The sequence below is a fragment of the Leopardus geoffroyi genome, chromosome B1 (genome assembly GCF_018350155.1).
Source record: "Leopardus geoffroyi isolate Oge1 chromosome B1, O.geoffroyi_Oge1_pat1.0, whole genome shotgun sequence".
NCBI lineage: Eukaryota > Metazoa > Chordata > Mammalia > Carnivora > Felidae > Leopardus > Leopardus geoffroyi.
In genome coordinates, this window is record NC_059327.1 from 149,667,014 (window position 1) to 149,693,307 (window position 26,294).

The window sequence follows — 26,294 nt, forward strand, 5'->3', positions numbered from 1 at the left end:
CCCACAAACTGTGAGATCATGACCTTAGCTGAAATCAAGTGTCAGACATTTAACCAATGAGCCACCCAGGTGCGCCTCTGCATTTCATATTTTCACTCAATACTTTTTCTTGAAGTCTTTCTATATTGATCTACAATTGTATCAGTCATACTTCAGAGCAGGAAAGGCTTGTTAAACAGAAAGGAGTTTGAAGCAGAAAACCATGTTGTCAAAAATTGTCATAACAGCTGGGGATGAAGGCTCTAGGCTAAGCCTCAAGGGTAATTCATAGAATAATGGAAAACTGATGCCAGGGGAAGGGATAGAAACTGGCATTTCTGACTTTAACAGTTAAGATCCAAAGAACAGAAAGCATCGGCAACACTTTGTTTTGTTAATAGCACCCTTCACTGTGCAAAAGCATTTTATTTTGGTGTGGTCTCAGTTTAATGTTGCTTTTGTGTCCCTTGCCTGAGGAGACATATCTAGAAAAATATTTCTATGGCTGATTTCAAAGAAATTACTGCTACATTTTCTTCTAGGAGTTTTATGGTTTCCTGTCTTATATTTAGGTCTATAATCTATTTTGAATTTATTTTGTGTATGGTGTAAGAAAGTGGTCTAGTTTCAGTCTTTTGCATGTAGCTTTCCAGTTTTCCCAGCACCACTTGTTGAAGAGAAAACCACTTGTTTTCCCCATTGTATATTCTTGCCTCCTTTGTTGTAGATTAATTGATCATATAATCATGGGTTTATTTCTGGGCTCTTTATTCTGTCCTATTGATCTATGTGTCTACTTCTGTATCAGTACCACACTGTCTTGATTGCCACAGCTTTGTAGCATATCTTGAAATATGGGATTTTGGTAACTCCAGCCCCATTCTTTTTTCTCAAGACTGCTTTGGCTATTCAGGGTCTTCTGCACAGCAAAAGAAACCATCAACAGAACTGAAAGGCAACTTCTTCAATGGGAGAAGATATTTGCAAATGATATATCTGACAAGGGTTTAATATACAAAATATATAAAGGGCTTATACAACTCAACACCAAAATAAAGTGATCCAATTTAAAAATGGGCAGAGGACCTGAACAGACATTTTTCCAAAGAAGACATACAGATGGTCAACAGACATACTAATCATTAGGGAAATGTAAATAAAAACCATAATGAGATATTACCTTACAACTGTCAGAATGGCTAGAATGAAAAACGTAAGAAATAACAAGTGTTGATGAGAATGTGGGAAGAAATGAACACTCATGCACTGCTGGTAGGAATGCAAATTGGTGCAGCCATTGTGGAATATAGCATGAAAGTTCCTCAAAAAATTAAAAATAGAATTACCATATGACCCAGTAATTCTACTACTGGGCATTTACCCAAAGAATACAAAAACAATAATTCAAAAAGATACATAAACCCTTGTATTTATTGCAGCATTATTTATAATAGACAAGATATGGAAGCAACCCAGTGTCTACCCATAGATGAATGGATAAAGAAGATGTGATAGAGAAGATACATTGGAATATTACTCAACCACAAAAAAGAATGTGCCATTTAAATGTTGCCATTTAAAACAACATGGATGGAGCTAGAGGGTATTATGCTAAGCAAAATACATCAGAGAAAGACATATACCATATACTTTCACTCATATGTAAAATTTAATAAACAAAACAAATGAACAAAAAAGAGACCAACAAAAAAAGACTTCTAAAAAAAAAAGTTTATTTATTTAATTTAGGGAGGAAGGGAAGAGAGAGGGAGAGAGAGAATCCCAAGCAGTCTCTGCACTGATAGCTTGATCCCACAAACTGTGAGATATGATCTGTGCTGAAATCAAGAGTCCAAAGCTTAACCAGCTGAACCACCTGGGTGTCCCCCCAAAAGACTCTTAAATACAGAGAACAACCTAGTGGCTGCCAGAGGGGAAATGGTGGGGTGAGGGGTGAATCAGATAAATGAGATCAATAGCACACTTATTTTTTTTTTAAGTTTAATTATTTATTTTGAGAGAGAGAGAGAGAGCACACATGAGAATGTGCAGAAGGGGCAGAGAGGGGAAGAGAGAGAATCCTAAGCAGGTTCCATAATGTCAGCACAGAGCCTGATGTGGGGCTCAATCTTAGGAATCATGAGATCATGACTTGAGCCAAAATCAAGAGTTGAATGCTTAACCAACTGAGCCACTCAGATGCCCCAAGAGCACACTTATCTTGATGAGCACTGAGTAATGGATAGAATTGTTGAGTCACTATTTTTGTACACCTGAAACTAATATAACACTGTATGTTAATTATACTTCAAAAGAAAAACAAGATAGAGGTTACTTTTGGGGGAGGGTGGGAGGCTAAGGCTGTGATAGGGTACTGGGGAGCGGTTGAAGTGGCAGACAAAGTTCCTTTTTTTTAAAAAAAAATATTTTTAGAGAGAGAGAGAGTGAGAGCGAATGGGGAGAGGGGCAGAGGGGGAGAGCGAGAGAGAATCCCAAGCAGGCTCCACACTTGATGCAGAGCCCGACTTGGGGCTCATGACCTGAGCCAAAATCGAGATTTGGTGCTTAACCAACTGAGCCACCCAGGTGCCCCCAAAATTCCATTTCTTAACCGTGACAGTGGATACGTGGATATTTTCCTTATACCAACTAACTCATTAAACTTATTAAGTAATACAGAAAGAAAGAAAGAAAGAAAGAAAGAAAGAAAGAAAGAAAGAAAGAAGAAAAGAAAAGAAAAAAAGGAAAAGAAAGGAAGAGATAGAACAACAGGGAGGTTGGCAGGGAAAAGAAAAAAGAAAAAAGAAAGAAAAGAAAAGAAAAGAAAAGAAAAGAAAAGAAAAGAAAAGAAAAGAAAAGAAAAAAGAAAAAAGAAAGCACCAGCACTGATGATATTATCACTGCAGCCTCCTGATACTCACAAGCTGGTCTGGTCTTTTGTCTCTAAAATTATTTCTTGGCCCCCAGAAAGCTGAAGAACAGACAGTGAAATGCTGCTACAGAACACATCATATATCCATGAGCTTTTACCAGCATAAATCCACAAGTGACCTCATTTCTGCCTTAGAAGGCATCTGACATGCTTCTCCCTTTCAAGTTTCATGTGAGTGGATCTAGCTGGCAAAACCCAAATTGTAGCCAGAATCCTAAATGCAAAGGAGTCTGGGAGATGTCATGTTTAGCTTTCCAATCTCTGCAGCAGAAAAAGGGACCTTAGAATGAGGATGAGCACATCAACCCACTATATTTTACTATAACCTCTTTCCTTTTAACACCTAATAACATTCCAGAATATTGATACACCATTGTATGTTTGTTTAATTTTTTTTTGAGAGAGAGAGACAGACAGAGACAGACAGACAGTGGGGAGGGGCAGAGGGAGATGGAGAGGGGGAGGGAGGCGGGGGAGAGAGAGAGAGAGAGAGAGAGAGAGAGAGAGAGAATCTTAAGCAAGCTCCATGCTCAGCACGGAGCCCGACTTGGAGCTCAATCCCATGGCCCTGGGATCATGACCTAAGGTGAAATCAAGAAGCAGAGGCTTAACCGACTGAGCCACCGAGGTGTCTTGATATGTCATAGTTTATTTAACCGTTTTTCTTCCAATTAATAATTAGTTTCCTTTTTTTTTTTTGCTATTGCAAACTTTTTAATAAATATCTTCATATAATCCTCTTTGATTACCTATGCCAGGATAGAAATCTAGGTGGATACCTAAAAGTGAAACTGCCTGGTTATAGGGGATAAAGGTATAAAATTAAACAGGTTCTCCCTCTAAAGTTGCTGCTTCGATTCTCCTACCGTCAACATATGGGGGCCAATTTCCCCACATGCTTACCAAATCTTGAAATAAAATGTTTGATCTGGGTAGTGCTGTATTATTGTGTTGATGTATATTTACATAATTATTAATGGATGATATTAAGCATTTTTTTATATTGTCCATACACATTTCTTCTGTGAATATTCTTTTAAAACCCTATCTACACTTAATATTGAGTTTTTAAAATATTTTATTAGTTTTTAGGAGATCTACATATATTTTGGTTGTTAATCAGTATTTTAAACATATAGTTTGTTTACTGAACATTATGAAAAATAGAAATATAAGATATAGTCTTTGCCTTTAAGTTCAAGCAGGTTATAGGGGTCATAGGACCATCCACAGGACATATTTAAGTAGAAATCAATACAACATAGATGATTAAATCTAAAATGAGCACTAATGACAGTAAATATTAGAAGCCAGAAAAAAAGAGATCAAAGAGAATAATACTTTACAGGAAAAGCTTCATGAAGGAAGTGGCAATTAGGTTGGACATGACGCATGAATAAACATTGAATGGGTAGAAATGACAATCCTGAGAGTATTAAACAGCATGAATAAATGCATGGATGTAGGAAAACACTTGCCATTCAAGGAATGGAACTGTCAGAAATGGCTAAAGTCAAGTCAAGTTTTGGGCAAAGTCATTATTAAGGTAATACAATGTCCCGGATATTGTGCCAAGCACTTGGTCTCAGCTGATATAACAAACTTACAGGTATGATATTGTTAGACAGCATTTTTACCTATAAGAAAGCTGAAGCTCGAAAAGATTTATACTAATAGCTAGTTACCAGTAGACCTGGCATTGGGATAGAGGTCATGTCCTTTGTTTCACCAAACTACATTGGAACAACATAAATAAAAAGAAATGATGTTCTAGAGAGCCTTGAATATTAACCAGAGAAATTTATATTTTATCCTGAAAGCAGTTGAAAGTTTTGAAGATTTTAAATAGACAAGTGTCATGAATATGTGTTTTAGGAAGATGATTCATGTTAATATCATCATTCAGGTCTCTGTTCAAAAGCCTCCTCTTCAGAGATGCCTTTCCTGACCACCCTAAAGATAGCTGCTACCCTCCACCCTCCCAACACACACAGCACTCTCTATCCAATTACCCTGCTTCATTTTCTTTATAACATATATAAATATATTAAATTATGCATTTACTATTTTGAGTGTTTATCTGTTTTTCTCATTAAAGTGTAAGCTCCATGAAGACAGGGACTTTATCATATTCCTTGTTGTATTTCCACTACTAGGAATGATATGTAAACCTCAGGAAGTTTTCAACAAGTATTTATTAAATGAATGAATGAAGTGAATAGATGGTGAAATATATGAAAGATAGTGCCAATAGTCTATATATTTATATCCAAAATATCTTAATGACCTCCTGATTTTTTTGTTTTCATAAGAAGTTGGTGTCACCCAAAAGCCTAATCCATATTCATTTAGTAAAACAACTCTTGACTAGATTAGTTCTATTTCCTATAAACAATTACCAAAATAGGACTGATATTTCTTACACCAAAACCTATCTCCACCTGCAAATCCATTTCTACAAAAGTATGTACACAGTTCCAGAGAGAATTTTTAGATTAAGCATGTTTCAAATAGTAATGTTGTAGTAGAATTTTCATATAAAAAAAAAACCACAACAAAATAATGTATATTTGTCATTTGTCAGAGACTGCTCTGGTGGATACAGCTGGTTTCACTGAGGAGGAGTTTTCCATGAAAGGAATGGATGGGGTTTGAGTCAGAACACTGATTCATCAAACTGTGGTAGTATTTCCTGGGTGGATCTCTCAGCGACCAATCCAAGTTATGTCTATTCTTTTTCTAAGTATCCAACTCAAAGATGATTTTCACATCTTCCTTTAAACCACAGATCCATAGCTGTCATCAACACTTGCTAAACGAGTTTCCTTTTAATTGCTTTCTGCTATTGCACCCAACCCTTAAAACCCCAAGTATCATTGTGGTTAGCACAGTTACTGAGAACCACCGACCAGGACAAAGGAAGTGCAGAAATTTCCTTTATCTTCATTAACGCCAACAGCCATTATATCAGCACATTATGTACAGGTAAGTAGAGATTTGCTTGCCCAGAATTCTGATATAATTAGAATTAACTGTTTCGCCAATGACTCCCACCCAAGGGTTGCAGTAAAATAACTCACTTTAGAGGGGGTTTGTAATATTTTTCTACAGCATTTTGGATTTTCTGCATGGAGACACTCCTGTCGCATACGTGCATTTGTGTCTGGAATCTGTAGTTTTATGTCATGTTTTGGAGAATGCTTCAGAAGGGTGACAGGTAGCTTAACATCCTATGAATGAAAAATGACGGTGTGACTGTTGTAAAGAGGAGGAAGCAGAGAGAAAAATTTCTCTTGTAAACCAAATATTAAATTGTTATTAATGATGATTATGACTCCTCTGATTTGTTTAATATCTTGTTTAATCTTTGTAATATCTTTGTTTAATATCTTGTTAATATCAGTTTTCTAAACTGCTTTCATAAATATTGCCTTGATTCTCACAGTACCATTTCTTTATAGGTACACTCTGTAGAATTGCATATAAACCATGTATTTTTATCTGTAAAATGTTCATGAACTAGAATAGAATCATTATGCATAGACATGTGCTATTTATTTTCAAAGTATATAACTAGATAGTTATTAAGTGAACAGTGATCATCAATGCCATTTTGAAAATACACTTTTAGCTTACAAGACATTTTCATCAAAATATATGCAAATAGCAAAATGAAGTGGAGCTAATTATAAAATATTTAATGTTCAGATAAGTGTAAAATATAAATGCAGGCCTCACACAAATATTTCTCTTAAAATTTGCATCTTGAGTCAAATTTTTAGCCCTTTAAGTACACATACGCACACACAAACACACACAATTTACAGTATCAGTATTCATGTAAAAATGTGATTAGAAAGAGCATACTCACAGAGACAGAATATACTAAGAACATTTTTTGAACTAAAGTAAATAATTTACTTTTGTGCAATTTCTTTATTAAAAATATCATATTATTCATAACCCTGATGTTTTCTTTTAGCCACATCTCTGATTTATCAGTATAGGAAAGGGTGATCATACACATTTAATAAGTGGAAAGTAAACAGCATAATTATTAAAAAAAACATAACTTTTATGCTGGATAGATGTGGATTTTTTTTTTTTTTTTTTGGTTTTGGTTAGGTTTGGTTTTGTGTTTATAGTGTCCCTTCTTCTTTTTGTACACCTTAACACTTTTGTGAAGTCTTCACCTGAAAGATTTCAAAGGATTATTAATGCATTGTTTACAAGCACTCCTAGTTACTTAGAAAAGTTTCAAACCTTAATTTAGTGGTTAGTTTCAGGCTGAGGCATTAATCTGCCCAGAAGAACTTAAAGGGATTTGGAAACATGGTTGTTTCTGCAGGTGCTTTTGAGGAGATCTTAGTCAATTTTGTGGTTGCATTTGGGTGCCTAAATAATGAATAGCCAAGAGGAAGAAAAGAAACGCTAGACATGGAAATAAAAACTTCAATGCCATATTATATCAATTTCAATTGTTTTCTTAGGGTTAGTTCTCTAGGACAGAACGGAAAAGGTCTCAGAAGAAAGTGATGTTTTAGATCCTTGCCAAGGTAGCATTGAGAATTCATGGCCAAGAGTTTGTTATTTTTGTATTTTTTTTTTAATGTTTTATTCATTTTTGAGACAGAGAGAGACAGAGCATGAACGGGGGAGGGGCAGAGAGAGAGGGAGACACAGAATTGGAAGCAGGCTCCAGGCTCTGAGCCATCAGCCCAGAGCCCGACGCGGGGCTCGAACTCACGGACCGCGAGATCGCGACCTGGCTGAAGTCAGACGCCCAACCGACTGCGCCACCCAGGCGCCCCTATTTTTGTATTTTTTAATGGCAAGATATAATTGATATTCTGTATCTTCTTATGTATCCTCTATTCAGTAATTCCCCTTATGTGATTTTTCAGAAGAATTTATAGTATGCAGTACCAGAAATATTGGCTGAATAGCTGAGTGGTTTTTCTGTGTGGGAAGTATTTCATTTTTAAGCAGATATTTAATCTGCATCATGGTTTGTAAGATCTTTAGGTTATCAGTTAAAGGTAGCTACAACTGGGAGAAGCATCTGAGCTGGTGACAAGCAATAATCAAAATGGAAAAAGGGGATAGGCAACATAAATATGAAATTCTACAGCATTTTCAATGAAGGGCAACTGGAAATTAGGAAGTGATTTCAGTCCTCCACTTTCAAGCCATAGCGTCTGGATGAATTCTAACATAGCTTATTTGATCACATTTTAATAGATTTATTTATGTTCTTATAAAAATACCAGTTCTAAAACAGATTGCAAAGATAAAAGAAAAAAAATTGCCCAAATATATATGAAGTCATGTCCGGAGGTAAAGATCTAAAAATAAAACTAGACAAAACAAGAAATGTACCAGTATATCCCCAGTTAAGACACTCCTAAGAAAAGTAATTCATGAGACTTTATGGGAGACAGAAAAGTAAGGAAAGGGTGTGGAGCAAAGATTAGAGAATCAAGCAGTGAGCAAAGTAGTCTTGGTGGAGCCAAATGCCTAGGAGATGAGGTAAGTACTTACCCATCTCTGAAAGGTGGACAAGATTTTGAATTGGACAGTTAAGAAACATATGCTGACAATTTAAAGTCTTTTGAGTGATTTCAAACAATGACACTGTGAAATTCAGGAAAGCCACAAAACATGGAGATAAATTAGTTGTAGTCAGAATGGAAACAAATGTTTGCCTTGGAAAGAGAAGTGTCGATTCTGTACTATGTTTTATATAACAAGCACTGTAATTTACTAATTCAGTTTCACAGCTTTGTTCCCTGTTTTCAGATGAATCCTAAATTAACCGCAACTATGGTTCCTCAGTTAACTACCGGTGTGACATCTCCATTTGTGTACTAGAAATTTAAATGTCTCTTAAATTCCAGATACATATCTCTTAGGCTTCATCTGACTCTCTTTTACCTATTCTTTACAAACATAGCTAACTAATTACCAAATTCTGACAAAGATTCTACTGTAAATGTTCTCAAATTCATCACTTTGTTTCTTTTCTTACTACCACAATCCAGAATGCTATCATTCCATTCCCATTGATTATGTTAGCCTCTTTGCTCATTGGTCCTCCCCTTTCATTTTTCTCCCTCCTTTAAACTACAGTTATCCAGACTGAAGATTCATCTTCCTAAGCACTGCATGTCCTCATGTTAGTCATTTCCACCAGATAAAATCAAAATCTCTTCTGATTAGCACTGAAGGCCTTCCATAATTTGTAACCCTCTGATCTATTTATCCTTCAGAGTCTCATTGTCCTTGATATCCCTTGGCTTCATTTATATACTATTTCAACAAATATTATCAATAATGTGCTAGACACCACAATACGGCCTGGGTATAAAATAATAACATCACTAATAACAAATAATGACATGGGCCAGATGATAACAAGACCTCGACCAGAGGTGAAAAGACTGCCATGTAAAAATAAAAAATACTCTCAGTGTAGATCCATATTAGGGTGAGCCATGGAAGGCCTCAAGAAAGAGGAGATGACAGAGTTGAGGATAAAGTTTGAGTGGGGGCTCACTGGGTAGGCTTGAGGCAGACATTTTAGGCAGAAGAACCAGAGCGTGCAAGGCCATGGAGGTGTGGAAGAGTCTGGTTGTCTGTGGAACTCTGAGTAGTTTGAAATGGCTGAAACATAGATTAGAAACAGGTTGGGAATGAGATGAGATGGTGGAGGGCTTGTCTTAAGTCAGGGGCACAATTTATGTGTGGAAACACGAGGAAAAAGAAGGATGTGGGGTACAGATGAAGAGAAGTTCACAAATGTGATGATGGAGTTGTAAATATTCTCTTCTGATGCTTTTCATTTTCTTAGTGGACTAGGAAGTAAGGTTACCAGCTAAGCTTGAGAATGGGGCAAATGGTGCTGGAGGTTTGAGGTAAAAAGGAGAAGTATGAAGTCATTTTTAAAGAGTGTGGAAAAAACTCCGTAGAGGATGTATTTAAAACAACAACAACAACAACAAACTTGTTCTCCTGGAAGTATCAACCCAATTTATTTTTATCTGAGACCTAATACATCATACATACTCCTCTCCAATGCTGCTTCTAATCTGAAAACTCTAACAATATGTCCATCTATATTAAAGTTTTCCAGTTTTGCCATGAAGATAGCATACAGTTTAGTAAGAATCTGTATCACTAACAGTGTTAAACTGAAGATTCTCAGACTCTTTTGGGAATTTGAGTTAATTAGATCTGGGGTAGAATACCATAATCTGCATATGTATCAACCACTCTCAGGTGATTTTGATAAAGGCCATCCTCCAACCATACTTGGAGGAGCCCCAATATTTAAGACAAAATCTCAAAACCTTTGTGTGGCAACAAAGTCCTTGTTGTTGCCTCCTTATCAGGATTTTCCAGAGAAACAGAAACAAGAGGATATCTCTGTCTCTATTTCCTCCTCCTCCTCTGTCTCTTTCTCTCCTTTTCTCTATCAATAGATGATAGATAATAGATCTATACAAATATATAGATACATAAACATAAGATATATCTATGTATCTAAGGTAGCTTCACACAGTTGTAAAGTTAGCAAGGCTGGAAACTCAGGCAGGATTTCTATGTCATACTTCCAAGGCAGACTGTTTTTTTCTTCTGATGAAAATCTCAGTTTTAGCTCTTATGGCCTTCACCTGATTGAATGAGGCCCACCCACTTGCAGAGGGTAATCTCCTTACAGTCAACTGATTAGAAATGTTTATTACAGCCACAGAATACTTTCATGGCAACATGTAGACTCATGTTTGACCAAACAACCTGGCACCATAGCCTAGCTAAAATTGACATTTAAAATTAGACATTATACTGTCCAGCTTTATCTTTGGTCAATCCATGACAGTTTGCAGCAAGAAAATTGAATTCCTGGCTAGTAAGCTAGCAAGAAAGATGGACACTGCTCTCACCCAATATAGCACTTCATATTTGCATGTGTTCTCTGGATATAACAAGGACATAATAAAATAGAATTATGATCATAATTCAAAAATTATGATAAGCTTTGGCATAAAGAACTTATAAGACATTTCTATTTTCCTCTCTTCTTCCTCCCCAACCTGGCAAGGTCTTCACTAGTTGATACTAACTCTGTCACTACCCCATTGGTCATGGGAGACAACTAGATGCTAAGTATAGATAACTTGACATTATCGTATTCCTGAAAAATAATTTCATAGCACAGATCCAAGGAGGTTTAATTGTAAGTTTCTTTCCTTCTTTCTCTTCCTCCCCTTCCTCATTTTTCTTTCTTTCTTTCTTTCTTTCTTTCTTTCTTTCTTTCTTTCTTTCTTTCTTTCTTTCTTTCTTTCTTTTTTTCTTTTTCCCTTCCCTTTCCTTACCTTACCTTTCCTGTCCTTTCTTCATATATCTTTTGCTACCCCTATGCCTAAATTGAGCTAATAAGGGTGAGCAAGAGTAAAGATTTGGAGTGTCTGTGACTTTTTTTTTTTGATATACCTTTTTATATTCATATCCTTTACTTGCAGACCAGTCACAGCTTCCCGTCCATCTTTGCCACTATGGATGATTGCACTGATTGTGTTCGGAGTGTTGGCAATCCTGGGAATAACCATTGGTCTCCTGGTTCATTTTCTGGCAGTAGGTTGGTAAAGAACACATTTTTATTTATTTCAGTTTGTTGTAAACTTTATTTACATTTCTACCAAAGACAAAGAGATAATTGCAAATAATAAATTATCTGTCTTCCTTTATTTTTTTAAAAGTTTATTTTATTTATTTTGAGAGAGAGAGCATAAGCAGGGGAAGGGGAGAGAGAGAGAGGGAGAGACAAAATCCCAAGCAGGCTCTGTGCTGTCAGCACAGAGCCCCAAGCGGGGCTCTATCTCACGAGCCATGAGATCATGACCGAGCCAAATTCAAGAGTCAGACACTTAACCAACTGAGCCACACAGGCACCCCTCTATCTTCCTTTAAAATGGCCATCAGTGACCCAAGATCCCAGAAAGAAGCATTTGCCAAGCTCCCTATTGCAGACATCTTTTGTATATATGCAAGTAAAAGAATATATATGATACAGAGACATGAATACACAGACAGACAGTTGATAGGCAGAAAAAGTAATCTACCAAGTTGGTATTAATATGTGTTACCTTATAATTAAAATACTAAGACAAGAAAGACAAGAAAATCAGCATATGCTTACACTGCTCATTTTTCTCCCAACTTACCAGTAGTTTGTTAGCAATATTATTCTTTTTATATTCTCAACCTTTATAATACTTCATTTGCAATTATAATTACTAGATGTTTTCTAAAGAATACTATGGGAAGTGATTCTAGGGGTGGGACATAGGGAGTTTGCAGCTTATATTTTGATTCATCATCTCAAACATTCTCTTATGCAGTCTGTTATTTTAACTCCATGGAACACTTGTCTTCAGTTTTTAACACAAAGAAGCTGGGGTAGCCTTGAGGAAAGCTCCTTAATATACAGACTCTCTGAACTATAATATAGTGATCCTGACGTCTCTCCTTTGCTCATCCCAACTCACCTCCAGAAGGTTGCCTTAACTGGGAGATTAGGGCACATATAAAAAAATGGCACATTACTATGGATTCACATTTATTTTCACTGCTGTCATTCTGCAGGGTCAAAATAGGACCTTTGGAAATATTCCTTGTCTTTTTTCCAGGCCCTGAAGTCTCATTACACTAATAACAGAGTCATTGAGAATTTAGAAAAATCCTCAATGAACTCAGCTTGTGAGGAGATGTATCTCTGATATGTATCATTTTTCAGCCCAGTTTATATTTCACATTTGGGGGAATATTTGCTTCATAGTTTTTAGCCTGGAGTTGTGTCTTTCTTTTGTTTCCTTGGAAATGAGCCCTTTACCCTTGTCTTTGGGTGTTTTTTTATAAGTTAGAGGAAGGAGAACATAAAAGAAATGCCTTAACTCTGTCAGATTTAAATAGAAGTGTTCTCATAATTTATGCTTAAAATATTATCGCACTTCAGAACACTGCACAAAACCAAAACCAAAAATGTGTGTGTGTTTGTATGTGTGTGTTACATGTAAGTTGTTTAAGTTTTCTTTATAGAAATAAGTTCTAAGTAATCAAGTCATGAAAAAGTCATAAAACAATTTCTTTCTGTCCCTTATCCATCTCAATTCATATTGGCATTTGAACCACTTATAGAAATGGGAATATTAATCATAAGGTGCAGATGTGCCTTATGGATATCTCATCCCTAAGGGTTGTTTTCATTTCACCAGGTACCAACAGATCTCAGTGACTGATTTCACAGTGACCTCAGCATAGTGAGCCATCTCTGTGGCTGAATGCTGTGTGGAATTAAATTAATACTCAATTCCTTGTTTTAGGATATGGTTTCTTAGTCTTAATGTCTTAGACATTAAATGTTTAGTTTATCCACTGGCTCTTGGAAAAGTGCTCCATGCAGTTGTAATAAAAAGTTTGTATCTTGTCAGTTTATTAGTCTACACTGAGGAATATTCATGGCAGCCTAATTATCATAGTAGGTAGAAATATTTAGGAATCTAAATAAAGAACTGAAAGATACACTGTGAACACTGAATTATAAAAAAAGAAAGTTGAATAGTTTAAAGATCTATGTTTTATTACTTATGTTAAAATCTAATAAGCTACCATTGCAAAGTTCGGTCTCAATAGTAAAAGATCCATGATCCCCAGACAAACTAACTATAATTAGCAACGTTGGCTCACAAATTATTATTCATAAACAACCCATTTTCAGCGTTTAGACGTTTCTGACTTCTTTTTTTATCACACTTCTCACTGTAAAATATTTTCACCACTTATAATAGAAAGTCATATTTCATTTTAATTATGGTGCTTTCCTTCCCTGCATTTGTATAGAACCTGCAATTAGATGATTAATGTTTTTAATTATATCCTTATTAGTACCTTGTGTAATGATTTCAACCATATTGAGGCTGTCACTTCCATCACATAGTCTTCAAAAGTAATGATCATATTGCACAATAGTATTAATATTTATTCAGTGCTTACTATATGCTAGGTGTTGTTATATAGCATCTAGAATATTTCTAAGTGCTTAGTATCTATCACATATTAGAGGTAAGATATATAACATGTCTTACCTCTAATAGGTATCTTAGTATCTATGAGAATTTAAGAAGGAAATAAAATGGATTAGGTGTAGTCTTTGTACTCAAATCGAATTTTTGTTGATTCTTGGCTTTTAGTATCCATATGATATTAGTCAAGTTACTGAATATCTCAACACCACATTTTTCCAGAAAAAAAAGGGGTATACTTCATATGTTCTTTTATAAAGTATCTTCTCATGGTACATACTTAATAAATGGTAACTATTTTCACTCATACTTTAATGATTATGTGACAGAAATCTCACTTACAGTATATAGTTCTATCTGTCTCAATCAAGATATTACTCTTCTTGCTGACTTTTGTCTATATCTATATATGCTGCATTATTGGTCCTGTAAACACTTTTCACAATGCCCAGGATATCTAACCGGCTGTGCCAGAAAGATTCACAGGCTTTATCAATGTCTAGTGTGAGCACAATATTTACTAGTTGATATTACTATGCAATCTGTATCTGCATTTGAAATCCATTTCACCTAAATAATTCTTGGATGATGTTTTTATCTCACAGAAAACACGACTTACTATTATCAAGGTAGCTTTGAAGTGCTGGATATCCCATACAACAGAAATTATCAAAGAGAGACATCACCAGAAAATAACTATCTTAGCAAAATTCTTGAGACTAAGGTAAACTGGTATTTTCCTATATTTATTTCATTGTTAGTTCTCTGAAATATAAATATATTATTGGAATATGACGTTTGATTCTGTTCTCTTTAACAGATGGTTGATGCATTTCAAAGTTCTAGCATTTACAGACAATATATCAATTCTCAAGTCATCACACTGGTGTAAGTAACTAATAATAGCAGTTAGAAAAGAGATCAACTCATTCATACATACATATTTCAAGCACCTCTGTGAAATGTCACAGTCATTAGCCAATAAGTTACTAATACAGTATTATCGTAAGTTAAATGCCAGACTAATTGTTCAATATAAAACCAAAGCAAAGATGGGGCTATCTAGTTTTATCCACTAGATCTATTGAGAATGTGTTATTCATATAATGCATTAAATTGTAGTTGCCTCATCACTCAAGCTTCTTAAGTTTTTATGTCTAGCAAATAGTAGATGTGATCCCTTAGACCAATCTTTGATAGTCTAAAATTTTTATTTAGTAGTTGTGTAAATACAGACCCTGTTTTCTCATGTGTTTCTTTTTCCTTTTTTGGTCTTATGTAAATCTATTTAATGACTCATTTTCTTCTACTTGCAAATCAGCCAGACACCTTGTGGAACTACCCTAGAGTTCTTACAGGGTAGAAAAGAGCATATCTACATCAGGCTTTGATGTCAAGGAAGTCCTTGTAGTCACCATAACAAGAAGTAAAATTGCTATCATATGTGGGTTTAGAGTAGCACGGAATAGCAGAGGGAGGCCTAGAACAGAAGTTAGGCAACTTGATCCCAGTCTTTACCACTTAGTAATCCCAGAGTCATTAAATCACTTTGACTCTATTTACCTCTCTGTGAAATACTGTCATAGCACCTTCGCTGCCTCTCTCATGTAAATGCACTTAGTGTCAAAGAAGGTAATGTGTATGGAAAGATATGTAAATAAACACATTTCCAGTGAAGGCAATTACTGCTTTTACCTTCATCAGTGTCACCAGCTATGCCTGCTCCTGGAATTCATGGGACTCCTGGAATTGCAGAACACATCAAGATCTCCACTACAATTTACCTTGAGAGATGATTTTTTAAAAAAAAAAAAAATTTTTTTTTCAACGTTTATTTATTTTTGGGACAGAGAGAGACAGAGCATGAACGGGGGAGGGGCAGAGAGAGAGGGAGACACAGAATCGGAAACAGGCTCCAGGCTCATGAGCCATCAGCCCAGAGCCTGACGCGGGGCTCGAACTCACGGACTGCGAGATCGTGACCTGGCTGAAGTCGGACGCTTAACCGACTGCGCCACCCAGGCGCCCCGAGAGATGATTTTAGTATTGGAAAGAGATGGGAGCTAAAATTGAAGGGCCCAGGTATCTTTCAGAGAAGTCTGCAACCACTGCAATCACTTCCAAAGGAAGCGATGGAGAGGCTACAGGACAGACATTTTCATTTTGACACCCCTTTCTATGATAATCAAACCTGCATGAGCTGAGTGCTTCCTAGCACTGATTATTGATTTATATGCCAAAAGGTTAACCATCTGTCAGGGAGAGCCAAAGCATAAAAATGCCACTTTGGACACTATCCTCAAAGCTGTTTGACAATTCCTACATGTACACCCGTCACCTTCTTGGGTTGCTTACCCCTATCTGAATTCCAAACAAATCTTCCCTGAATGCCATGGTCAGGTTCATCTTCCTCAAGCACGGTTTTATTCAACAACTTCTCTTTACTTCTATCTCTTGGCTCACATTAAAAGTCCTCCTCCATCTGAGCCCAATCTCTTAGACACTGTTGTCTCTGTGACCTGGCACAGGGAGACAAAACAGTGTAAAGACTCTGGGTTATAGAGTCAGTTGTACTGAATCTGATTTGAGTTTAGTAGCTGTATAATCTTGAGCCTATTAGGTAACCTGTCAGAGCCTCCGTTTTTCCTTGTCTACAAAATGAAGACAATGATACCCATGCTGCAGGCTTGTTGTGAAGTCTAAGTGTGACAATAAATGTGAAAATAAGTACCTAGAACACAGCAGATCCCCAGTAAATGCAAATTAATTATCCCTATCCAGTTATTCTGGAGTGTTACTCTTCTTCTCTACCTGATGAAATTGTCTGCTTGATGTTGAAGTAGTGATAAAAACACTTTAAAGCCCAGTGTGTATGCCACCTCTTTCATGAAAATTTCTCTAATTCTTTAAATAAAAAATAACTTATCCTTCCTCTATTTGCAGATAAGACAAAATAAATATTATCCCTTCTGCCTCATTTATTGTAGTCATTTGTATACATGTCTAACTTCCTAGAAATCTGGAAATTCTTGGAGGGTAGGAGCCATGTCTTAGTCACGCTTGCATCACCGACTAGCACCCATTCCAGTCACTTGTCTATAGCAGTTGCCCAATAAATGATTGATGAATACATGAATAAGCGAGCCCAGTTCTCACATGATATTTCCACCCTGTGCCGCAGGCCTTTCCTACTTTTCAGATTTGTAGAACTACTTGTCCTCTAAGATGAATGCTGTAGCTGCTTGCATACTGTCACCAGGTAAATGTAGGCGGATGGATGATCCTGTGATTAACCAAAAGTGAAGGTACTGCACAAACCCATAAAAAGAAGATATAAAAATATGAAAGATCAGGGAATGAGGAAGGAAATGCTATTTTCTTAGCAACATAAGAAATATGCTTATCTTGTTGAAACATACTTATCTTGCTTCCAGTCCTCATAACAACAGTCTAACTGCACATATATGGCTGATATTCAAGGCTCCCAGATCAACGAAGGAAAACACCAGAAGAAGAATTGAAAGTGTCTTACATCAGATGCTGAGAAACCACGCAGGCTCTCTGACTACAGATCCTAATTCTCTTAGGCTCAAGGGTAAGCTTATGAATTAAATAGGAGCAGTGTTATTTCATCTTTTTATTTCTAACATATATCACAAGTACCAGGAACAAAGCTGATCCTGAATTTTTTAAATGGATAGGCCATTATTTTATTTCAGAGCAATAATTTGTATTCTTCGTTACTAAAAACATTATGATCAAATCATAATAATACCACACTTTAAAGCACTTCTGGGAGAAAAGCTGCTTCTGATTATAAAGCAAATAGTAAGACTTTGAAGAGTCCTTATAAGTAACAGTGTGTCTTGTATATATTTTCATGATCTCCTATAAACTTCAAAAATATCAAACAATCTGCCATTATAAGACAGGTCAGTTTTTAAGTTATTTTTGTCTAGTGACAGGAATCAGTTTCACTTGTGGGTCTTTTTGATCTTCTAAGAAAAGATACTGACCGTTTTCCACCTTAGATGATAAAGAGTATATTCCAATTAAATAAAAATGAAGTCTCTCATTTGGAGCTATGAAGGTGGTATTTCCATATCATACATTTGCATATAGTAAAAGAACAATTCAAATAAACCAATATTCTCTCCTTTCTACTAACATTTTCTCCTGAGATTCAAAATTATTTCTGACCTCCTCTCTGCTGAACCTAGCTAGCATCTTACTCCATTGGCTCCAAGGTCAATGGCTTATGCTAGGTATTATATTTACCATGAGCTTTTTGTTCTATTTCAGAAATCAGTAAGGTTGACGCTGAAAAGATTATCAACAACCGTAAGTTCAGATACTTCTTAATTAAATGTGTGAGATGATCTAAGACATAACAGTCAAGATTTGTTACTGTTGGCTAGTTACAATTCTAACTAGGTACCTTACATACAACTCATTTAATCCTCACAACAATCCTAAAGATAGATATTATTTATTATCATCCCATGTTAGAGTTGGGGAAACTGAAGCACAAAGAAGTGAAATAATTTGCCTAAATTCAACCAGCTTGTGAATGGTGTGGTCAGAATTCAAACCAGGGAGTCTGGCTGCAGAGCCCATGGACTTAACTGTGACTTTATCTGCCTCCCAGAGCTCTCATATTCTCCAGGTGCTGAGGTATCTTGGAGATACTGTGCTGGGTATGGAGGTGATCTAGGGGTTGCTAGTGATTCCTTTGCAGATTACATCCTGTTCTCTTCAGTGCAAGATATTGTCAGATAGAACCATACAAGAATAACTCAGCTCAGTTTCTGCTTTATAATCAAACAAGTGTCTTCCTACTCTCAATGGAACAAAACTGACTCTGACAGGCTGTGGGACACGAGCAAGGATGTCAGCTACGTATGATAGAATCAAAGGAGGTTCCAATGCTCAGAAGGGAGAATGGCCTTGGCAAGCAACTCTCAAAAAGAATGGCCGACACTACTGCGGGGCATCTTTGATCAGTGAAAGACACCTGGTGACTGCAGCTCACTGCTTTCAAAAGTAAGTTCATCATGTTGCTCAAGGATAGGGAGACCAAAGACTGGAACTGGGCCAGTTCACACTTGTTATCTCAGTTAATTATCAATAGCTCTCTTCTCAAGTGTCCTGGTTTGGAAAACAAATTATATGGGAAGCCAATCTAAGATTTTCCTGCGTTACCTGTAAGAATGGGAAGAGTCATTCATTCTTTTTTTTTTTTTTTTTTTTTTTTGAACTTTTAAACTCAAGTTTATTTATTTATTTTTTTTTATTTTATTTTTTTTATTATATGAAATTTATTGTCAAATTGGTTTCCATACAACACCCAGTGCTCATCCCAAAAGGTGCCCTCCTCAATACCCATCACCCACCCTCTCCTCCCTCCCACCCCCCATCAACCCTCAGTTTGTTCTCAGTTTTTAACAGTCTCTTAAGCTTTGGCTCTCTCCCACTCTAACCTCTTTTTTTTCTTTTTTCCTCCCCCTCCCCCATGGGTTCCTGCCAAGTTTCTCAGGATCCACATAAGAGTGAAACCATATGGTATCTGTCTTTCTCTGTACGGCTTATTTCACTTAGCATCACACTCTCCAGTTCCATCCACGTTGCTACAAAAGGCCATATTTCATTTTTTCTCATTGCCACGTAGTATTCCATTGTGTATATAAACCACAATTTCTTTATCCATTCATCAGTTGATGGACATTTAGGCTCTTTCCATAATTTGGCTATTGTTGAGAGTCATTCATTCTTGATACGGCATTTTTTTCTCACATGATTCTTATCTCTCATCACTTTATACTGCAGACATCCTTAACTACTTGTAGTTGCTAAAACACATCATCCTGTTTCATAGCTCCCTTGCCTTCTGCACATACCATCCCCTTCTCATTTTTTAGGCAACTCTGACCCAGCTCTATGGTCTCACCCAAAACGCTACTTTCCTTAAATATCTAAATACTACTTGGCAATGAGAAAGAATGATATATGGCCTTTTGTGGCAACACGGATGGAACTGGAGAGTGTTATGCTAAGTGAAATAAGTCATACAGAGAAAGAGAGATACCATACGTTTTCACTCGTATGTGGATCCTGAGAAACTTAACAGTAGACCATGGGGGAGGGGAAGGGGAAAAAAAGATAGGGAGGGAGCCAAACCGTAAGAGACTCTTAAAAACTGAGAATAAACAAGGGTTGATGGGGGGTGGGAGGGAGGGGAAAGTGGGTGATGGGCATTGAGGAGGGCACCTGTTGGGATGAGCACTGGGTGTTGTATGGAAACCAATTTGATAATAATTTTCATATAAAAAAAAAGAAATATCTGTTCCCTAGAGCATGCAGATTTAAGTCCACCTGTTTTCTTGTCCCACTAATTATACACAAATCACTTAAGCAATTAGAACTGTCTGTGTTTATGCCCATCCTTCATTATATTTAAGTTTCTGGAAGGTATGGCTATTAATTTTTATTTCTATATCCCCACTGCTTTACACAGTATATGGTATAGGGAGAGACACAAACAGTTTTTTAATTTATGAAAAAAATCAGATTGTATCACTGCTAATGAGCTATGGCACAAGGGAATATTAATGTCATTAAAAAGTACAGTAGATGAAGGCCATGTTTCTACTATTTTGAAATAAATACAAAATATATAATTTTTGCTCTTTCAGGACAAACAATCCAAAAAACTATACTGTCAGCTTTGGCACCAGAGTAAATCCCCCCTATATGCAACATCATATTCAACAAATTATAGTTCATGAAGACTACATCCCGGGTGAACATCATGATGATATTGCAATTATACAGCTCACTGAAAAAGTCTTATTCAAGAATGATGTACATCGAGTTTGTCTTCCTGAAGCCACACAGGTTTTCCCACCAGGTGAAGGAGTTGTTGTTACAGGATGGGGAGCACTTTCATATAATGGTAAGTCCAGTGAAAATTTAACAGTGTGTCAAAACAAAAGCACGAAAAATGGTGGGCTAGGCACAGAGTCAAAGGCATCACTTACTTCAGGATACCTACTTCTCCCAGGCAATATCTCAGGAAATGATGCGTATGGACTTATGGCTTTGCAAATTGCCTTGGTGTGGAATGTTCTGTGGAGACCAATTGATTGTAGAAATTCCCAAACCTGGAGAAACTAACTGAGAAAGTTCTGGTTCAAAGATATAAGAAGAGAGATAAGGACATAGAAAGGCAGTATTTAAAAGATTTCAAATGATTCTTTGAAGATGTCCTTTTCATTGGTTCAGGTGAGGGAAATGCGTAGGCAAGAGTAAAATACAGGTTTTATGCACAGAGGACAAAGCAAGTTTTCCATCCTGCTCTGTTTTAGAACAGCTCTTTTACTAATTTGTATACTTCCTTTAGGTAAATACCCAGAGGTACTTCAGAAAGCATCTGTGAAGATTATTGACACAAATACCTGTAATGCTCAGGAAGGATATTATGGTATGGTATTGGACACAATGCTATGCGCTGGGTACTTGGAAGGAAATATCGATGCCTGCCAGGTAAGTCTGGACACTAGTCACATTGACCATCAGTTACAAATAACTGCTATTATTTTATGAAAGTCATCAATACAAAGACAATTTCTATGCTTCAGTTAATTTGCATTTTGACAATCCTGTTAAACTCTTCCAGCTAAAGTAATTCTCCACTACATGCAATATATGTTTATAAGTGTTTAACAAACACTTAAGTTGGACTTACTCTGAGCCCAGCACTGATTGCAGTTTTTTACAAATAATTCATTTAATCCTCAGACAACATTGTGATGTGGGTACTATCATTATCATTTTATAGATGAGAAAACAGAGGCAGAGGAAGGTAAAGTGATTGGCACGAGATCACACAGGTAGTAACTGGGAGAGCTGGCATATAAACCAAAGTAGTCTAGGATCACAGTCCATAATCTTAATCACATTTCAATAAAAGATCAGTCTCAGAAAATTTTAATCTACTTCCAGCCTATTTCTCTTTCCTTCTTAGCCTCCTCATGGCTAGGGTTCTGGCTACTTTTCTCAGATATAAAGCCCTGTTTTCCAAGTGCATCTATAATATTTGCTTCCCAAAAGCTTTCTCTTAGAACTAGCTAACTAGTTTCTCATAGAACTAGATAACTTATCAGTTCATGCCTGCAAGATTCAGGTCAACACCAAAGAGTCCCAGAGAATATAATCTGGCCAAAAGTGAGGTTAAGGGTGATGCAGGGATTTACACCATACATTTTCCTATGGTCTGTATGAAAGATGAATCACAAACTTTATCTGGGCTTATCACTTAGTGTAAGTAAAGTATCTGGAAGTTAATTCTCATAATGATAAATATTATTTGTCTTATTTAGGGTGATTCTGGAGGACCACTAGTTCATCCTAATTCTCGAAATATTTGGTACCTTGTTGGAATAGTGAGCTGGGGAGAAGAATGTGGTAAAATCAATAAGCCAGGTGTCTACATGCGAGTGACTGCCTATCGCAACTGGATCGCCTCCAAGACTGGTATCTAAGAGAAAAGCATCTTGTAGCAACTATCTGAAGTTATTTTCACCTAAGGTTACTCCCAACCTTAGCTAACATGCATTTTAAATTAGTGTGTACAGTGGCTGTTTTGAAAGAACTGTGGTCCTGAGGGAGTATTTATGAACTTTAATTTTAAGCAACTTACAAAACAACAAATCTAATGTTTAGTCCAGAAAGGCCTAAGCAAAGAAAATGCTCCTATCAAAAAAAGGACTATTCCTATTTTACTATTTCATGAACCTACATCATGGCTATCTCACCATAGAATAAAGCTCTTGGTTTTAGTCATTCAGACTTTTTTTCAATTATGAATGTATATCCTCCCAACTCAGTGGCAGCACTGTGAGAAAGTGGAACCCTTTCTGAGGGCTGGGTTGGAACATGCTCTATCTGCCTTCATGTCATAGCTTTTGAGGAAAGGGTATGGTTGTGAACTGACTCAGGTCAGAATTTAGGCACTGACTTAGAGTCTCTCATTTGAATGGGGGTCTTGATCAGCTTTTAAAATCACTGGGAAATAATTTCACTGTCAGTAAAACTAGGCAAAATACATTTTAGACCTATAGAGACCATGTACACTAATTCTTCAGTGTTGATACAGGTTTTTGTGGAAATTCCTCATTTGCAACACATATAAAAATAAATAGCTATGAACCATGAAATGTACAATGTATTTTAATAAAAACAAATTTAAAAGCAGACTATCTTTGCTCAATGACAAATTTCTTTCTTATTTTCTTTCTTTCTTTCTCTCTCTCTTTCTTTCTCTCTCTCTTTCTTTCTTTCTTTCTTTCTTTCTTTCTTTCTTTCTTTCTTTCTTTCTTTCTTTTGTGTGTGTGTGGTTTTCTTTGTTTGGTTTGGTTTTATTCTTTAAAAAAATTTTTTTTAAGCTTATTTATTGTTGACAGAGACAGAGTGCGAGCACGAGCTGGGGAGGGGCAGAGAGAGAGGGAGACACAGAATCTGAAGTAGGATCCAGGCTCCAAGCTGTCAGCACAGAGCTGATGTGGGGCTCAAACTCACGAACTGTGAGATCATGACCTGGGCTGAAGTCAGATGTTTAACTGACTGAGCCACCCAGATGCCTCTTGTTTGGTTTTATTCTTAAAAAGGTCTTTTGTAGGTGGCTTTTCTTCTTTCTCTGTTATTATTTTCACTTGGTCCTTGGCTTGGGAAAAAGCTATACAGTAGTTAAAAAGCTACCTCCAGGCTGCAGGGAGAGGCTCAGGCAGGCCAGCGGGGATGCAACAGGTGGGTCCCTCATTACTAGATGCAAGAGGCTCTCAGTCATGCCTGTGGATGAGGCCGGCCAACCCAGGGTTGAGGCCTGCCCGCCTGAGAAGTTTGGTCAGGTGGTTGCTCATCTTCTGGGTGAGCTTCAGTTAACTGCCTAGGAAATGGTTCTCTAGGAAGCCACTGAGTTGGGAGTATGTGTAGGAGAGCCCAGGGCTTGCAAATCCACTGGGGACTAGGCCAGACTCTTCTCCAGGTCCAAGACAGGTTCCATGGCATGCAGGCTGCCCTTTCACCCGCCACTTATCTCTGGATGGCTTCTGGACCTCCAGGAAGAAAGCTTTGTTGCCTCCCTGTTTTTGCATCTTTTTTTTTTTTTTAATTTTTTTTTTCAACCTTTATTTTTGGGACAGAGAGAGACAGCGCATGAACGGGGTAGGGGCAGAGAGAGAGGGAGACACAGAATGGGAAACAGGCTCCAGGCTCTGAGCCATCAGCCCAGAGCCCGACGCGGGGCTCGAACTCACGGACCGCGAGATCGTGACCTGGCTGAAGTCGGACGCTTAACCGACTGCGCCACCCAGGCGCCCCTGTTTTTGCATCTTTAAGAGATACTAGGCACCCTCCAACTTCTCTGCCAACTCTTAGAAAAAATGGCACAGTCACCAGGGGCCACAGGCCATGAGAATAGAGGTCCAGAGAGAGGCAGGTGGGTGAGGCTCACAGATGCAGGTTGACCAGGCAGCTGATGGCAGCTCCCACCTTAGAAGAATAATTCTGGATGATCTGGCGGCTCATGGTTCCTCAAGATCAGGAGTCAACCACACACAAAGTATGGTGTTAGTGCATCTCAGAAATGGATGATGGAATGGCCAAGAAGATGGTTCTAGAAGCTGTTGCTGGGGGCTGAGGAGGAAGCTGAGGGTGGCAGAGGCTGGAGTGGCATGGAGACAAAACAGTTCTGTTACAGCAAGAGACATACCTACATGCTGTGCCTGTGCCTCTAACAACTGCTCCTGGAAGCTGTCCCAGAAAGAGGAAAAATAGCAAAAGCAATAAATCCACCCTTTGTCCAGAAGGATTAATAAGGATTCAAGTAGAGATTGGATAACTACCTGTCCAGAGGGTACAGAATGGATTCAAAGATTTGGTTTTCAAAGTGGAGGTAGGATTAGAAATGGAAAAGAGTGATACTAATGACCACTAAGATTTTTGTCTGTCTTTTAATTATACGTTTTTGAGCCTTCTGATGCAGTTTCCATTATAGCTGAACTCATAATGTGAACTCTTGCCAGTACTTCCTCTTGGGCTTAGAATCCTCTTGGCTCTCACCTGCCTATGAGAGCCAGAGTTTATTAATGTGGGGCAGTAAACTTCATATTCTGTTAAAAAAATCAATTTATTACAAATAAATGTGCACCTACCTTTTTAAAGTCAAAATGTAAAGAGCTTTATTGAGCTTAGTTGGTAAACTGTTTCAACTTTTAAGTATTACTTATATGCTATTCTCTTTTCTATTGAATATGTTTGTTAATCACAAACTTTGCAGTGAGAAGTAGCAATACAGAAGCAGCTAGTTTATGTATAAAATTTTATTGCTTAAAAAAAAATCAAGTACTGCCAATTAGCATCATATCCATTCATACGCTATTTAAAACAGATGGAAAATTTTGTGGATTTTTTTTTAATGATAGAGTATACCATAAAAAAAAGTTAGAACTTAGAGTGTACTCTGTCCTCTGCTTAAGTATGTAAACCGGTAATTTTAGATAAAGAACTATTTTGGTTCTTTTACTCATAATATGAAAATTTTTAATTTGTTATCTGATAGTCTTGATATTATCATTATGTTAAGAATAGTGCAAAATTTGGCACAGACAGAAACATATTTTTATTAGAAACATATTTATCTTTTTTAAAAAAGTTTATTTTGAGATAGACAGCATTTGCACGTGAATGCACGAATGGGGGAGGGGCAGAGAGAAGGAGAGAAAATTCCAAGCAGGCTCTGGGGCTTGAACTCACAAACTGTGAGATTATGACCTGGACTGAGATCAAGAGTCAGATGCTTAACTGACTGGGCCATGCAGGCGCCCCAGAAACATATTTACCTTAAATACTCTACATAAAGTAAGTAAATCTGCATAACAACATGCATGCAGTCAATGCACAATAAAACAGATGTTTCAAATATAAATGTTGAACGTTTATGGCAATGAAGATGACGCATTACGAATGTTAAAGTTGTATACTTTAAAATCCCAAGATTAGGAAAAGAAAAACAATGATTAATTGCAAGGGTTATTCTAGATATGCATTCACTTGTATCAGAAGAAAATCAAACTTCAGAGAGATCAGTGTCTGTCAAATCTACCAATTCAATGTCCAGTCAATACTCTTAACATTCCTTTTTTTTTTTTCCCTTGGTGCTGGGAAATGCACTGCAGAGTGATATGGGATTATCCCTGGCTTGACGATTTTCTCTTTTGTGATTGGCTTAACCATTTTATATTTGT

General features: G+C 37.0%; 1 protein-coding gene across 1 annotated transcript; it reads left to right on the forward strand.

Moving 5' to 3' along the window:
- Positions 1-5,493: 5,493 nt before the first annotated feature.
- On the forward strand, positions 5,494-23,244 carry LOC123595909 (transmembrane protease serine 11B-like protein). Its single transcript, XM_045473867.1, has 10 exons — positions 5,494-5,896; positions 11,434-11,549; positions 14,598-14,716; positions 14,813-14,880; positions 17,427-17,587; positions 18,295-18,333; positions 18,861-19,035; positions 20,685-20,944; positions 21,392-21,534; positions 22,371-23,244. The coding sequence occupies exons 1-10, from the start codon at positions 5,889-5,891 to the stop codon at positions 22,530-22,532; spliced, it is 1,251 nt and encodes a 416-aa protein (XP_045329823.1). The 5' UTR covers positions 5,494-5,888; the 3' UTR covers positions 22,533-23,244.
- Positions 23,245-26,294: the final 3,050 nt, after the last annotated feature.

Coding starts and splice junctions, on each gene's coding strand:
- LOC123595909 (XM_045473867.1), top strand. Junction 14,881..17,426: donor TCTCAAGTCATCACACTGGT/GTAAGTAACTAA, acceptor TCTTGCTTCCAG/TCCTCATAACAACAGTCTAA. Junction 18,334..18,860: donor TGAAAAGATTATCAACAACC/GTAAGTTCAGAT, acceptor TGACTCTGACAG/GCTGTGGGACACGAGCAAGG.